At 36.5% G+C, this 17,549-nt stretch overlaps 1 protein-coding gene across 2 annotated transcripts; it reads right to left on the bottom strand.

The window, feature by feature from the left end:
- Positions 1-1,581: 1,581 nt before the first annotated feature.
- On the bottom strand, positions 1,582-12,460 carry mrps27 (mitochondrial ribosomal protein S27). Of its 2 annotated transcripts, none has more exons than XM_028457566.1 (11): positions 12,353-12,460; positions 12,037-12,114; positions 10,863-10,933; positions 10,706-10,764; positions 9,621-9,735; positions 8,902-8,980; positions 7,574-7,689; positions 5,787-5,889; positions 5,545-5,687; positions 3,931-4,113; positions 1,582-1,958 (listed from the first exon to the last, which is right to left on the bottom strand). In XM_028457566.1, exons 1-11 carry the CDS (start codon positions 12,438-12,440, stop codon positions 1,710-1,712), a joined length of 1,284 nt encoding a protein of 427 aa, XP_028313367.1. In that variant the 5' UTR covers positions 12,441-12,460; the 3' UTR covers positions 1,582-1,709. The 2 variants fall into 2 exon arrangements, with proteins under 2 accessions (XP_028313367.1, XP_028313366.1); XM_028457565.1 differs by having other exon boundaries at positions 12,037-12,123; positions 12,353-12,458.
- Between the last annotated feature and the right edge of the window lie 5,089 nt (positions 12,461-17,549).

Below are 17,549 nucleotides of genomic sequence, written 5' to 3' on the forward strand. Positions count from 1 at the left end.
GTTTATTAAGAAGTGTATTACCTTTATTTTTTGAGTGTAAGAGTATTTGTTGTTATTTATTTATTTATTTTTTTTTTTAACCACGGTTAATATTAAACGCGTCATGCTAGTGTTGGAGTCCAACCTTTGTTTTAATCCGTCCAAAGAAATTTCAAAGCAGCTTGCGCAGGTTTAACAACACCAAGCAAGCATGGAGTGCAGCGCTGCAGTCGTCAAGGACCACAATGGTTCCTCTTTCACTGTTTGGTGCTGCTGAAGTGCAAAACCAAGCCAGTTCCCAAAATTGTGTTCTGAATACTAAACAGTTGCAACAACATAATGAAAGATGGAATGCATTCCGTTCCCCACCACAACAGCACATTCTATTCTATATAGATCTGTTATCTTATCATAGCAGAGTCTGAAACTCCCCAAGTTTTCCTCTATTGGCAGTTAGCATGTGCTTCTTAAAAAACATTGAGTTGTTTGTGTAGAAGCTGCAGAAGCAGTCAGGCAGACACAATGTCACACACACACACAATAGGTTTGTGAGAACAGAGCTTTGAGTTTTTCATGGAAGGAATCAGGATTTGTTCAAATTGAGAACAGAAAACGATGGCTTTTTTTCCCACACTTCTGCATTTGGCCGCCATCAGGTCACACAAACATCACAGATGTTAGAGTTTATCTTCAGTGAGGGCTACTACAGCATTTTAGAGTTGCTTAAAAACAGCTTTTTCTACACATTGAATTAGGTTGAAGTATTTGAATTTGTTTACGTCTGTTCATTGCAAAAACTCGAGCAGAAAGTTCTGTAAAAGAATAAAAAATGCTTGATGTGAGGCACAAATTCCACCAATGAAAAGCTACAGTACACCACTGGTTCTCAAAAAGTTGCAAATTATTGTGGCCAAAAACGGAAAGAAAAAGTGGTTCAAAGTGGCAGAAATGGGGAGGTTGGGGTAATGTAATTTAAAAAGTAGGAACAATTAGTTTAAACTGGCAAATATTGGGCATAATAAATCATGAATGTGGTTAAATTGGCAAAAATAAGCATGAAATATAGTAAAAAAAAAAAAAGGTTACAAGTGACAATAATGTGTCAACAACTTATGTAACATTAGGTGGGAAATGTGTTTATATGTGCAGAAAATGTCATGAAAGTAGAAAAAATGTGCAGAAACGGCATTGAAATTTGATGGAAAAATGGCAGAAATAAGAGTAATGTAGCAAAAAGGAGAAAATTATGGCAGGAAAACGTTATGACAATAGTTTAAAATATAACAAGTTTGGTGTAGTTGCAGAAAAAGGATAAAAATAAGCAAAATGGGCTCAAATTGTTCAAAAAATGATCTTTTTCTTGAAGGCCTTTGGCGACCCCTTTCTCAGTGTCTGGTGATCAAAAATGGGGTCCTGACCCCAGGATTAAGAACCGCTGCGGGACACGATCAAAAACACATGCAGTGAGCACAGTCACAATGCAATAAGCAGCTCCTACGTCACGTCATCCAAGAAAGTAATTTTTGATGGACATTAAAACGTCGCTATAGGACAGATTTGATCTTTTGGTTTGACGCACGGAAAAAAAATTAACCCAGAAAATGTGAGACAATCCTTTTTTATTTGTCAGTCTCAATTAACACAGATACAAACTGAGCAATATCAACACAGGAAGTGATAAATACAAACAGATCTTGTGGTAAAGAGTTCAGAGACCTTCCTGCAGCTCTTCACGCCTGCTGCGCTGCTGCCTGAGCAGCCAGTCGCTCTGACTTCTCCTGCTCCGCCTTCTCCCTGAACTCCTTCTCTCTCTGTGCCAGTTGTTTCCTCTCCGTTTCCCAGGCCTGTATGTGGCTGTGGTATTCCTCCAGGTCGGGTTTCTCTGCACCACCCAGTTTCTCATGGGCAAGAGTAGTCACTAAAGCCTGGAAGGACGTAGAGTCCACTTTACCCCGAGACTCCAGCAGGGCCCTTAGCTCCTAAACACAGTAAATAATCAGAGAATAAATGCATTAAACTGGTGACTCCATTATCAACAAAAAAACAAAAAAAAAAAGTCAAACTTGATTATTCTTATTATTTGATTTATATCCCCTACTTTAATTAGAGCAGGGGTTCTCAACCTTGGGATCAGGACCCCATTTGGGGTCATGAGACACTGGGAGAGGGTCACCAGATGTCTTCAAGAAACGAAGAATATTGATATGATCAATTTGAACAAACTTGCCATATTGCTCCTAATGCATTTTGCTAATTTACTTCCATTTATGTCACATCTCCATCACATTTCAATGCCTTTTCTGCACATTATTTTTCCACTTTTAACACAATTTCAGCACTTATAAACCCTTTCCACCACTTTCTCCACCTATTGTTAAATATGTTGACCCATTATTGTCACTTTTAACCTCTTTTCACCATATTTCACGATTAGTTTTCCCAATTTAACCAGATTCATGATTTGCCATTTTTTTCAAGTTTAAACTAATTGTTGCCCATTTTTGCCACTTTTATGCCAATGTTAACACTTTGAACCCTTTTTTTAACGACTTTTTTGGTCTATGTTTAGCCACTTTCATTTGCAACTTTTAACCAATTTCTGCCTATTTTAACCATTTTTTTTCTGATTAAAATAAGAATTTTCATCTTTAAGATGACTATATACTATGGTGCAAATAATGAAATTCCTGGATAACAGTGGATATTATTCAGATGAATAAATAAATGTGGTTATCACAGATTCACAGAACAATGGACCATCATTTTGCTGACTTAATGGATGGATCCCAAAAATATCTCCCCTTCATTCACTTTCATAGATGGTCCTGTCTCCACATGACTGCTCTTCAACATTCATGTTTGTATTTAACCACCATCAGGTACAGTGGGGGTCCCCGGTCTCTGGAACCTTTATTTTGGGGGTTGAAAAGGTTGAGAACCACTTATTTAGAGATCTCTCTCACTTTATAGTGATGTTTTCAATTTTTTGACTTGCATCAGTTGCCAGCAGGTAGCTGAGGCCATAGCTGGTCGGTAAGTTACGTGACAATAAATACAGGAAAAAATAAAAAATGTGCAGAAAAATGGGAATGAAAACACTGTGAGGAAGGAAATGCATAGAATAGGACCTGGAGGATGTGCCCTGTGTAGCTCAGAATGTAAACAAACGTTTTGTTTGGAGAAAAAGCTGCTGAAGACGTGACACTGCAGTGTTAATGTTGCACTGAGGACATTAGTACGGTAGAGAGTTTATAATAGGATGCAATGCTTTGTTATAGTTCAACAAAAATTATATTTTTTACTTTCATGCTGTAAATGTGTGCGCTGTCCACCGCAGCTCATTGTTTAATCCACGTGTCAAACTCAAGGCCCGGGAGCCAAATCCGGCACTTTAGAGCATTAAATTCATCCGCTCAAGAAATTAAAAATGACAGAATAAACATGAAACATTTTGTAAATTATCAACTAATTCAGTTGTAGATATCTCAACCATCCAAATACAAAAACTCTATAAAAATCCTAAATATTTGCAGAGCTCAGATTTTCCAGTTCTTATATCACATAACAGGATTTTTTAATCTTAAATTGTTTAATTTTTTCCAAAGGCTGGCAAATTTTCCTAAAATTAATTCACAAAATTTCCCCAAATACGCAAAATCAGGGAAATTTAGGTGAAGATCCGGCAGGGAGTGATATACTCACATATCATTTCTTTATCAATTATACATGTAAATGCAAACCAGGTCACATTAATGTTGAATTTGCTCTTTTTCACACAAAAAATCTGTGGCCCACTTAAAGTCAAACTGGTCCATATTTGGCCCCTGAACTAAAATGACTTTGACTCCCCTGGTTTAACCCTTTAATCGACAATGGGGTCCATGTTTTAGTCTTATTGCCCTGAGGAAAAATAACGGACGTATTCAGTATAAACTGGAGGATTGGTCTCACCTCAAACCTGCTGATGTACTGAGGAAGCTTTTCTTTCTCCGCCAAATCCTCTTCATCAATAGCCTGCGTTTTTTCATCAACAATATTTGTTATTTTCTCCTCTTCTCCTCCTGATTCCTCTTCAGAAGAGTCCGACTCTGAGAATGAAGTAAGTTCCTGAAGCAGGTGACTCACGTACTCCAACTGGAAAACAGTTTTAAATAAGAACTGGTGAGTTTCAAACGTTACCAAATTGTGACTTTTTGGTAAACTGGGGGAGATGTTGCTCTTTGCACATGAATAATGAGGTGGGACACCTTATATTATAACTTGTCTCTTCATGAGAGCAAATATCAGATCAGCTGCAGCCTGAGGTAACATCTTCACCTCTTCTAATGCTTCCTCTCTGTCCGACGCTCTTATCTTCCCTGTCTGCATTAAAGCCTGACTCGACCCATGTGGATCCTGTTGCTGTGATTCTCACTGACATCCTCAGATCTCCAGAGTCTTCAGAATATCATTATGATGTAGCAGCTAGGCACAGATTAGAGGTGTGTGTGCGTGTGTGTGTGTGTGTGAGTGTGAGTGGATACACGTAAACAGGACAACAGTTTGACATGATGAGGCGTGTGTTATCTGTGTGAGCAGATAAAGGCTGTTTGTTGTGAACCACAGGGTGCAAAGGTTTACAACTGAATTTAACAGTTTGTGGGAAAAATAAGCTCTGAGAAACTATTTTGGACCATGTGTTTACGTCTTGTCTTTTTTTTTTAAAGGCTGTACCTGTATTTAATCCAAAGGTTGTTCTCGCCTACTACTAATGCCAGTGTGTCCTCAAAAACCCTGACAAGGTGACATTTCTGCTGATTCCCCTGATAGAAAGTTACAGTAATGTATCGTCAACTCATGATACAATATTAAATACTCATTGTACGATATAAAAATGACAAAAAAAATCCCAATGAAGAGTAACAAATGTCTAACAGATCTTTATTGATGAAAAACAATTCATTTATCAGCCTTGAGTTCGAATCTGAGTGCACATTTGGTTGTACAACAGGTACATGTGATTTATGAAACATTCATATTTGATCAATCCCAGAGTACAAATGATCGGGTGTTGAATTTGATCGTCATAAAGTTGTTACGCCCACCTGTTTTGGAGGCCCCGCCCACTGAGGTCAAACAAGAAAAGAAACGTTTCCAAGATGAAAATCGGCATCTTCACGTCTGAGATGGAGCAAAACAAAGATGCACTTTTTGAACGTGTGAAAACTAGAATTAAAGAAGCTCATTTAAACGCTCTGTGGAAGAGAATCAACTACTGAGCAGGTGACGTCTGCCCCCCTGTGTGCGCTGTGAAAAACTTCACAACAGAGATCCCGGAGACACACACGGATATGACATTTATATTGACCTCAGTCCGCACGCTTTAGGCAATAAATATCACATTTAAACTAATTAACAATCAAAACGCTTTTAAAAATAAGCCTTAACGTGAGATCTGATCGTAACGTAGGATCATGTGAGAAATTCAGAATTGATAAATACTGAAGCTTGCGTGAATATGGTTGAACGCACGTCATACGAACGGATGATAAATGGGGGCCAGGATGTGAATCATTTTGTTCTTACCACATCTTTGCACAGCTTGGCGTCGCTCGAGGCAGCAGTGACTCGCTCCATGACCGCGAGCATTCGCTCCAGATACCCTCGAATCCAGGACAGAGGCATTCCTTTGAATACGCCGTGGATTCCTTTCAAGTGCTCCACCTTACCTGAAAAGGAAACGTTGAGGAACTCAATTAAACAACATTGATCAACAGCAGCAAATCCTGATGTTAATGATTGTCATGGAGGAAGTTGAAGATACAAACCTAAGAAAGCATTTCCCAGCAGCTCAGCGCTGAGGCCCAGAGTGTTCTCATGCTTCATCCCACAAAGAAGCAGTGAAGCTCCCAGAGTGTGCTCCTCTGACACCTAAACACACGTTTACTTCTGTTTTATTATTAGCTGCTCTTAGATCTGTCTAATTTCTACAGAAAGCTATTATGCATAAATTAACCGTCAGTGATATTAACCATAGTTTAGCTCTACTAGTACTTACAATTGGAGTAGATTAACCTCATTTTGGTTTACTAGAGCACAAGTAAACTTTACAAGTGAAGCAAGTGCTACAAGTAAGCCTTGAATGCTAATTAGGGGAACTAATTCAAAGCTTTACTTGTATTACTAGTAACACAATTGTTTACTAGTAGATGATTTTGCTTTACTAGTAATGTCTACTTGAACAAAGACTTTTCTAGTAAGAAAACGTTTTTTTTTACTAGTAATACTAGCACTACACTTAAAATCTTGACAAATTTTGACAGTAATCAATATTGCATATGTTTTAGATAATAGTTTATTTAATGTTAAATTACAGGAAATACTGAAGAAGGAATGCTAAAAGTTATTTAAAGCACGAGTCATGTTTATGTATATATATATACTGTATATATTAGTAGTGGGACTAGAAAAAAAAATTATCTGATAATTAGAGACTTTCCAATAAATTAATCCTAATCTAAATTAATCACATAACGATATCCGACACGAGAAGCAACGTTTTTCCAGTTTAAATGGATTTATTTTGGTATATGACTGAATCAATGAAAACAACAATAAATGAGCTTAAACAACAAAATTGTGTTTGTTGTTTTCATCACTGAGTGATAATATAATGTGCAATATGAATATGAAAGAATATTAGGATTGCATTGTTAACAAAGCACAAACTTAAATTTATGTAAGCTCATTTTTTTGTAAACTGTCTAAAACAAATGGGTTTTTGTATTAAAATAAAAAGAAGTGGAAAACGAACATTGCAAAACAGTCAGAATATAGTATGTGGCATGAAATACACAAAGCAACTGATGATGCTGATATATATATATATGTCATGTCTCGTATTTGTTTTATAATTGTCTTCTGTTGCTGATTTTTTTTCTGAAATTAAAAATTGGAAACTTAAAATATAAAAATGAAAGTACTATGGCTGAGCTGCTGATTCAGTTTATTATATATAATAAATTGTATAGAATGTATAATTCAGAACAGTCCTATTTGTTTAGTGTTTGTTTATTTGTTTATGTTTTAGCACTTTACCATGTAGTTCTAACTGAACCGTTTACACATGTCCTCTGCTGGTTAAATGAAAAAGGCTAAAGGTCAGATTCCCTCTTGTGTTTGAATGTAAACGCTCCATTTTTTAGAAACAACAAATAATCAGTGGTCACAGATTGAAACAAAGAATTACAGTGAAAATATTGATTCATAGTCAAATCGCAGTCACTAAAGATTCCCACCACTAATTAATTAATAGACAAGTAGAGTTAATTTAAATGAAGTAGGAGGAATTATAACCAAATCTAACTCCCTGATTGGTTGGAATGTTTTTGAAAGCCAATGGCGAGCCTGAATTTGGTTTACTGGTGCGCTGAATTAAAATGGAGTATATGTACTCCAAATTTGACACTAGTCGAGCTTAACTACAGTTGATATCACTGACATAAAACAGCTTTCCACACAATTATCTTTAATGGAGTTTTTAATCTCCTTTTAACAGAATAAACTCCTACTCTAACGTAAAATGTTTCAGGTCTATTTCGATGCTGCTACTCACAGTGAGTTGTGGTCTGGTTGCGAGATAATTCCCCAGAGCAAACAGAGACAGAATCTGAGTGGAGGAGGAGTTAAAAGCCTCCTGAAGCATCACCTCCTCAACCACAGAGCACGCACCTGCACACAATGGTTACACACATGTTTAGGGGCTATAATCTAAGAATTACCGACATGCTGAGAGAACTATAAACCAAAATATGAGCTCACAGTGAATTATCACAGGCAAATGTGCATCAACAAAACAAAGCAACGTTTCAATATCAAAGTTTTCCCACATTGTCAGGATTCAAAGAATATTAGCCTTTCTTTTTCTCTGCAACATGAAAATAAAAACTACAATATGTGAACTTCTTTAGGACGAATACGTATCAAACAAGGAGTAGTTTTTATTTAAGTCGGTGAGGTCATTCCTTCTCAAACTCCGATTCTAACCCAGGGTTTCCACTGGATACGCCTCCACTGCACCATGGCTCCAATTCAGTTTTGCTCCGCTGTCCGTCACCCGGCAATCCCCACCGAGTGCACCACGGTGCAGTCCGGTTTATGTCACAAAACTGAGGAGTTCTCGCGATATTTACATAATCGTGGGAGAACGCAGTTAAAGGAAGTGTTGTAAACTTTTTTTTTTTTTAAATAGTGAATTACAATGAAATACACAATAATAAAGTGCAGCAATATTCACAAACAAGTACAGATAAAGATGGGCATTTATGTGGTTAATAGAGCCAGGGAAATAGATTGAATGACATACAATTAAAAAAAAAAAAAAAAAAAAAAGATAGAGAACAGATAGAGAAAGAAGAGGAAACATAAATTAATAAAGATAAATAAACAAAGGAGTGACAGGGAAACACATTAAGACTTTTCAGACATATATGTCTATATTACATTATTTAGTTTCACAGCTTTTTTGTTTGTTACATGTTTTAAGGTATTAAAATATAAAGTTTATTTTTAGTTGTTGTTGTCCTAGCCACATTTTTTTAGCTACAGCCAACAGAGAAGACATAATGATGGAATATGATCTGAAGTGTTTTATTTTGAAAAGTAACCGGATGTTTTAATGTTCAGTATGTGCTTAACTTCCTGTTTCGCTGTATTTGCTCTGTGCTGAGTTGTTGCGTCGTGCTCCGGCATCCGGCAGAAATAGAAGTCCTGCGTATCTGCTGGAAGGAGCTGAGACAGAGCAGACACGCAGAGCACCGGACCCGGTGGAAATGAACACATAGACTAAAGTGAAACCTACCAGCTCTGCTGGCGTGGCTAAGACGTAACGCAGCGAACCCTCATCCAGTGGAAATTGTGGGCAAATATGTAAAAAAGCCTTACTTTTATAGTCTCCGTCCTCAATGAAGGAATCAATGAGCAGGTTAAAGGTGAACTCATCAGGGAATATTCCATACTGGACCTAGTGTGAACACAAACAAATCAAGGTGCATTATGGGTAACAAGAGCAGTTTGAACAACAATTCCAGATGTTGAGTGAATGTCATGCTGAGTTCCATTAATTTAAAACTATCATCTTTTTACTTTACTAATAATACAAACTAGTACTAACTGCCATCATGTCTTATCTTTGCTAGTGACTGAATGTTGAATAAGCCGCTGAAAAACCAAAATATCTTTAATAATTCGGTCCTGCTGCAAACCATAAGGGGACACATATCTTTTACATATGGATACACTTTCAATAAAAACTAACCTTGATTTCAATTTCAAAGATTTTTTGACCTAAATTAAATTTAAAAGACTATCTCATTCTTTTTTTAACAACTAAAATTAGACTAAATTACACTTAATTTAAATCGCAGCTAAACCATAATCACAGAACTTATGCAGAGTTATTGTTTGACGCTCTGTTCTGTTAGTTTTATCCTTTATGCTGCTATTATGCCCTTGAATTGCCCCTTGGGGATAAATTAAGTTTTATTGTGACTAAAACTAATAAGCATTTTTGTCAATAAGACTAAGACAAAAACTAAGATGGTTGCCAAAAACCACCCTGTATGTACAGTAGGTGAAATGATGAGGGACCAACATGTGTGTACCTTGTTTTTCACCGTGTGCAGAGCCTTGTCTCTGGCACCGTGCGTTAGACACTGTCGGATCCAGCCGTGAATGGTCCACTCTCTCAGATACCAACAGTTTGGACTGTGACGAAATCTTCAATAAACAAAAATAAAATAAAATTATGGTGCATTAGAAAAAAAGGAGATAGTGGTGCTTCATCATTAGAAGAGTCAACAGATTCAGTCTCAAACATTTAAACCAACAACTGATAATATAAACAAAAAACATTCTATACAGGTATTAGGGATGTAACAATTCACTCAACTCACAACACGATTCGATTCACGATACAATTCTCTCACGATTTATTTTACAAAATGGGATTGTAGACAAATGATGACTGAAAAATATTCCTTTATTTTTTTTCGGGAAAAAACGAGAAAATACTGTACTATTTTCCTTTTATTTTTCATTGTCAAAAGAATCCCTTGATAAACTATTCAAACCAATGCAATTTAACTAAAAATAAATCTTGAATGAAATAAATAAAGGAATAATACAAATGAAGAAGAAGCCTATCAATTTAAAATCTGGTTCTATAGTAAATAATGCAAAACTGCATAAAAGTTCTTTTTCGTTTTAAAAGTGCAACTCAAAATGTATTTTGTGCCCCATACATTTCACTGTATTTACGTCAGATATTTGTTTGGACCAGCAGAGGGAGCTGGTAACCCAGTGGTCGGTTGGTATGCAGATATTCTTGCAGTGAAGAAGAGATGCTATGCTAGCAGACAGAGCTAATAGAAAAACGTGACTTTTACAAATATTCACGTAATGTTACAGCTATTCCTTTGGTGCTAAAGGGGTAAGGAATCATTTATGAACGTGTTTAAGAGTAGAAGGTGGCCAGAAAGAAAGTAGTAGGAGATTCCACCCGTCGCCTACGCTTCTGGACAAGAGAAGGATAAATATATAGCGCCCTCTGCTGTTTAAAAAAAAGTACTGTGATTCAATTTTCAGGGTATCGATATGAACCATGACACCTATGAATCGATTTTTGACTGCCTTACGATTAATCGTTACATCCCAAACAGGTTACCATTGTGGTATTGCAGTTTCTTACTTGTAAAGGTAGTATTCTGCCTGATCAACTTCCTCTCGAGAAGAAATGTTGTCCACAAACTCGAAGAAAGAAACAAAGCAGATTTTATTACAGTTCCATCAAGAATCAGAGAAACTAAATACGTAAACTGATGAATAAAAACACGAGTGACGCTCACCCGAGACATGGTCAGAGAACTGACTGGAAAATTCCTCTCATAGGTTCTGTCCATCAAGTTAGCCAATAACGCTTAAAGTCATCAAAAACAGCAGTAATTAATATTTGCTATCATGATATAATGCAACACAAACAGTGTGAGAGTGCAAGTCAACTTTATGTTCAATGTGCATTATGCAGCGCTGTACTGCCCCCCTGTGTTAATAAAGTGCACTGTTATAATTTATGGCAAACAAACGGCTATTAATGCAATAAATACACAGTTAATTGTGTTGTTAATTCAGTGATTTTCAACCTTAGGCTTGTAAAATAAAGTAAATGTCAGGTAATTTATAGAAAAACACTTTGTGATCTTATCCTGGCTACTCTGTATTTGTAACAGTCTAATTAATAAACATGATCAAAAACGAATATGATCAAATGTCTCAGAGGACGCCAGGATAATATAAAAATTGGGTCACGACGTGAAAAAAAAGTTGGAAACCACTGTATTAAAAAAAAGTAACCTCAACTGAGGATAAATGTGAAAATGAGTTCAATACCAATTTAAAAAACACTGAAATGTAATGAAATATCTTTGAACGATGCAGTTTGAATTGATTTTCTATTTTAGGACAGCATAAAATCACATTAATGCGATGCAATCATCAGTTCATCCACTTCCTAAAGCACTTTATTCAGTTCAATTAGACGTCTATCACAAGTCTCTCAGGGCACTGATCTACTACATTTATGGTTCACCTAAAACTGTAAATGTCTGTGAATGTATTCAGTTTTTTGAGTCACTGTGTATCAACTCAGAATAAAAACAGCATGAAACTAACAACAGTAGGTTTATAAACCTTGTTCATGATTAGTTTTCAAAATGAATATGTAATTGTGTAGATAAGTGCTCAAATTGGTGTACGCCTGAGAGTAAATCATCTCATGTCTTATTGTGTGTTTTTGTTGCCATTTTATGTGTTTCTGTTGATGTTTGAATTATCATTTTGTGTATTATTGCTATTTTGTGTGTGTTTTGAGTTATTTTTCTGCTGTTTTGTGTGTTTTCTGAGTCATTTTTAATTATTAATATTTGTAACCAAATTTTTAGTGTCTTTTAGGGGAATGTTGTTGGATGTTTGCGAGAAACTGCAGGATTTTAGTAGAAACTAGTGTACATTATTGTGTCTCACCCAGGTTCTGAGGGTCTTTCTCTCTGGACTCCCACAATGTGGTGTCTTTGTAGGCAGTAGACAGCAACCATCGTCTGCCTGTAAACACTGACATCAGATAAACAAACAAACACTTTAGGTTAATTCTGTGACCTCAAACAGAAGCTGAGAGCTACTACTGCTGCTACATGAAGCTACATGCTCGTGAGCTAACACTACAAGGGAGGGATTTACCTGCTTCTGACTAAACACAGCCACGAAACACAATAAAATAATACATTAAAACAAAGTCAACACTAACTGTTAGATCACAGAGATAAAGAGGAAACCAGTCTACCTGTAAGAAAGAAAGGAGAACGTTTAACTTTGACAGCGACGCTCATACAGCGCTTCAGCACGGAGGCCGCCATCTTGGACGATACCATCAAACAGTTCGTGTGGGGGGGATAGAAAACCTGCGTAAATCTGTAAAACCAATAAAAACAAACAAAACAAAATAAAATTTAACGAAATAAAATACAAACAAAAAGTGAACCAATACCAAAAAATAAAATAACAAATAATAATTTCATTGAAATAACACTCTTATCAACCCATTTTAAGAACATATCGCAGAACATTTTCAGTGTAAGTATTCAACGATATCCTGAAATTATGTTTGATGAAGAGTAGCACAGCTTAGTCAATATGATACATTTTTGTTCCAATATTTTTTTTTAATTTGCAATGTTACTCATCCTGGGTTCAAGCCCTGGGGTGGACACTTGGGTCCTTTCTGTGTGGAGTTTGCATGTTCTCCCCGTGCTGTGTGGGTTTCCTCCGGGTACTCCGGCTTCCTCCCACAATCCAAAAACATGACTGTAAGGTTGATTGGAGTCTCTAAATTGCCCATAGGAGTGAATGAGAGAGTGAATGGTTGTCTGTGTCTCTGTTGCCCTGTGATGGACTGGCGCCCTGTCCAGGGTGTACCCCCGCCAAGCGCCCTATGAGAGCCGGAGATTGGCACCGGCAGACCCCTGCGACCCTGTTAAACGGGAATAAGCGGGTAAGAAAATGGATGGATGGATGTTACTCATTAAAATCACATGGATCATCCCATCTGCCTTGCTTTATCTTGTCCTGCCACCAGAGGGCGGTAATTTCCAGGGAGGAGAGGAGAGGAGAGGAGAGGAGAGGAGAGGAGAGGAGGAGAGAGGAGAGGAGGAAAGAGGAGAGAGAGGAGGAGAGGAGAGGAGAGGAGAGGAGAGGAGAGGAGAGGAGAGGAGGAGAGAGGAGAGGAGGAAAGAGGAGAGAGAGGAGGAGAGGAGAGGAGAGGAGGAGAGAGGAGAGGAGGAAAGAGGAGAGAGAGGAGGAGAGGAGAGGAGAGGAGAGGAGAGGAGAGGAGAGGAGAGGAGGAGAGAGGAGAGGAGAGGAGGAGAGAGGGGAGGAGAGGAGAGGAGAGAGGAGAGGAGAGGAGAGGAGAGGAGAGGAGGAGGAGGAGAGGAGGAGGAGAGGAGAGGAGAGGAGGAGAGAGGAGAGGAGAGGAGAGGAGAGGAGAGAATAGTCCTACAATGGGCTGTGGGTCAAAGGAGGTGAGACTGTTATTAGAATGTGAGACTCAGAGCTGAACAAAGCGTGGAAGAATTAAACATCTCCTTTTCTCGTCTACTACAAAAACAGGAAGCTGGAATTCCAAGATGCTCAACAGAGGTGGAAAATGTCTTTGTACAAACTCAGCCCAGTAATTAGACAAATATGTTTCATTCTGTCCTGGTAGCGTAAATGTTTACCTCACATATTCACTGGTCGCTTAAAGGTTATAGGGAGAGAATTTAGGGTTTTTGTTAAAAAATCTATGGACTGGCATGCACAAAACAATAAAAATAACTAACTAAGTAAAATAATTGCAGTAATTAATTAATTAATTAATTAATTAATTAATTAATTAATTAATTAATTAATGTGCATTTATTAATTAATTAATAAATGCACAAAAAGACAAAAACACACAAAATGAGAGAATAATACACAAAATGACAACAAAAACTCTTTGTTCTTTCCTGTATTAATGCTGATAGGTTATTAATATCAATGCTGACATAAGTTTTGATAATGTTGGCGTTTTGTGCAATTTTGTTGCTGTTATGGGTGTTACATAAGTCATTTTGTGTTTCTATTACTGTTTTGTCTGTTTTTGATGATGTTTTTTTGGTTTTTGTTATGATTTGTGTGTTTTTTGATAATTTTGTAAGTTTCTTTTATGTTGCTGTTTTGCGAGTCATTTTGTTTGTATCTGTTGCCATTTTGTGCGTTTTTCTTGTTTTTTGTTGTGAATTTGTATATTATTGTCATTTTGTGTGTTTCTGTTGCTGTTTTGTGTGTTTTTTTTTATTTATTTAGTTCACGTCTCTGTTATTTGTCATCTGGTCGCACAAAATGTCCCCAGGCCTTTAGATCAGACAGTCACATTTTTGTTGCCCCATTCTGATCAAAGTTATCCAGTTCTGCATTAATGTACTTTGAAATTCCTCAGATGTGCATATTATTCATCGTCTGAGTGATTGTTTTCATTGTATAACCTTTGTCAGTTAAAACCTTTAGAGTAACTGTGAGAAGTTTTTTAACTTCACTTCAAAGCTTTGACCTGCCGTTTTTTTCAGACTCTCATCAATGACTAGTTTCAGTTCAGTAAAATCGTGCAGAGCATCATCTTCATGTTCTTTATATCAGTTCCTTTGTGTGAGATGTTGCTGAGAGGAGCTGTTTATGGTGATACATCCACTCTCTGTGGTGTGTGTGTGTGTGCCAGCGGTGGCGACTGAAACATGAAGGTGAGCAAAGGAGAGAAGAAAGAGGAGGATGTGAGAACTTCCTCAAACCCAGTGCAGTTTCACTCTGTGAGATGTGGTGGTCGTCACACGTAATGGAGAAGCCCGGTGTTCTGCATTTGGTCTGAGAAGAAGACACAGTTTACCTGAAGTCACGTAGTTTTACTGGAATATGAAGCCTGTGAGTTTCTGACGTCCTGAAACACTTTAAACATGTCAGATTACAAAAGTACTAAAGAATATTACTGTAAATGAAGACAAGTTATTATATACTGCAGACTTTAAGGCAGGAATAGGTCACTTCTATCACAGTGGGGCAACAAAAATGTGATCTGAGGGTCACATTATCAACATTTATGTCAACATTTAGAACAATGATGGATCTGAGCATTAACAGGAAAGAAGAAAGGATTTAATTTTGTATATTTTCCAATCATTTTAGCATATTTTTGTCATTATGAGTATTATTGTAGCTGTTTTGTGTGTTTTCAGAGCTGTTTTATTTGTTTCTGTTGCTTTTTTGTGTGTTTTTGTTGATGTTTTTTGGGTTTTAGTTTTTTTTGTTTTTTCTGCATTATTTTGTGTGTTTCTGTTGGTGTTTTTTGTTGTCGTTTTGTGTAATATTGTTGTTTCGTGTGTTTTTTAGTTAATTTGTGATTTTTTTGTTGCTGCTTTGTGTGTTTTCTGCGTCATTTCGTGCTTCTGTTGCCATTTTGTGTGTTTTTGGTGCTGTTTTTCTTGTCATTTTGTGCATTATTGTTGTTTTGTGTGTTTTTTTGAGTTTTTTTTGTTGATGTTTTGTGTGTTTTTTGATTTTTGTTTTTTTTGTTGATGTTTTGTGTGTGTTTTTAAATTTTTTTGTTGATGTTTTGTGTGTGTTTTTAAATTTTTTTGTTGATGTTTTGTGTGTTTCTGTTGTTGTTTAATGTGGGTTTGTTGATGGTTTTTGTCATTGTTTTGTGTAATATTGTTGTTTGGTGCATGTTTTGAGTTATTTCGTGTGTTTTCTGGCTCATTTTGTGTGTGTCTGCTGCCGTTTTATGTGTTTTTGTTGATGGCTTTTGTTGTCGTTTCATGTATTATTGCTTTTTTGTCAGTTTTCCATGTTTACTTTAAGGGATTATTAAATGAATACCATATTGTTGTATTCAGTTAGGTTTGTGCACAGAAACAATGTTTTAGTCTGAGTTAAACTAAGTCAGTCTGGGACACCCACTGTGTGCGTCTCTGCTGTTTGATCACTAGCTAAAAGAGAGAAGGGGAGAGGTGTTTTCTCTTCCTCTTCCTTTGTTTTGATAGGAAAGCAGTAGTAGAAAAGAGTGGTTATTGAATGTCATGACAACATCTTGTTCTCTCTGAATCAGAGTTAATACTTAATAAATTTGCACATTCATTTGGGAGATTTCTTGTAACGAGTATGGGTTGCATCCTTTAAAAATCTCTTTGTAAAAACATCTAATAACAAAAACTGCACATCACTGTGTGGGTTCATGCATTCAAACGTTTATTCTTTAAATCATATTTACATCAACGATGTAATTTAATAAAATTGCAAATAAAAGTGTAGAAGCGAACAGTTTGAAAACAACAAATCACAGTTTAAAACGAATAAGGCTGGTAAAAACAACAAAAATTCATCACAATTATTTTGCACGTTGGTTTGAAAGAACATTATAAACTCTAGGATTAAAGAAATTATATATCTATACATTCTATAAACTTGTTTGTGAAAAAAGATTTCTATAAAAAATGGAAAAAGTATGCTTACAATAGTAATGCTTTACAATAATGTTTTACAATAGTTAGCCACATGCTAACCCTCCATCACTGATTGTGATATATTAGGTTTCACAGCTTTTTATGAGATTGTTCATTCTGAATAAACGGGACGTGTTTTCTGCTTCATCTTCTTTTCTTCTTCTATGTGGGAGGACTTGACCACAATCAGCCGTGTTTATCGACCTGCATGCTTTCCTTTCTCCTTTGGGGGGGTGGGGGTGGGGGGTGGATGGGGGAGTGTCTCCTGAACATCCTCTCAGCTTTCCTGTCAAGGCTAAAATCTACACTCCCTAAAGCCTGCATTCTTTCTATCATCACGTACGGAAGAGGATTAGGACCAATTTTGATGGAGAAAATTATTGAAGATTGAAGTCGAAGTATTGAAAATCAACTCAAAATACTAATATCGGGATAAAAGTTAAAGGTTTGCTTATAAAGTCAGATCTACGGGAGATTTGACTGATGCAGACTTTCGACTTTCATCACAATATTGTATTTTGAGTTTATTTTTTAAATTTCAACTTTAATCTCAAATTTTCTACATTAATCTAGGCCACATGTGTCAAACTCATGGCTCAGGAGCCAAATCCGGCCCTTTGGAACATCCTATTCGGCCAGTAGGAGAAATTAAACATGACAGAGAAAACATGAATCATTGTGTAAATGAAACTCAACAATATTTGTAGGTGCTCAAAGTTTCCCGGTGCTTATATTGCATGGTTGAGTGTAATGTTTAATGTTTAATGTTAAACTGTTGAAAAAATCAAAACATTTTTACAAAATTCTTACATTTTCCTCAAAGCACTATATAATATTTCCCTTAATTTAATAGAAATTGGTCACAAAATTGAGGGAATTTAAAGTGAAGATGCTGTTAGGACTGATATCTGTCACTTATTGCTTGGATATTATCATTTCCTACATATTTAGTATTTTATGTATAAGTAG

This window comes from Gouania willdenowi, chromosome 9 (assembly GCF_900634775.1).
Source record: "Gouania willdenowi chromosome 9, fGouWil2.1, whole genome shotgun sequence".
Classification (NCBI taxonomy): domain Eukaryota; kingdom Metazoa; phylum Chordata; class Actinopteri; order Blenniiformes; family Gobiesocidae; genus Gouania; species Gouania willdenowi.

Coding starts and splice junctions, on each gene's coding strand:
- mrps27 (XM_028457565.1), bottom strand. CDS start 12,440: ATGGTATCGTCCAAGATGGCGGCCTCCGTGCTGAAGCGCTGTATGAGC. Junction 10,934..12,036: donor GAAAGACCCTCAGAACCTGG/GTGAGACACAAT, acceptor GATGACTTTAAG/CGTTATTGGCTAACTTGATG. Junction 9,736..10,705: donor GCAGAATACTACCTTTACAA/GTAAGAAACTGC, acceptor TGTTTATTGAAG/ATTTCGTCACAGTCCAAACT.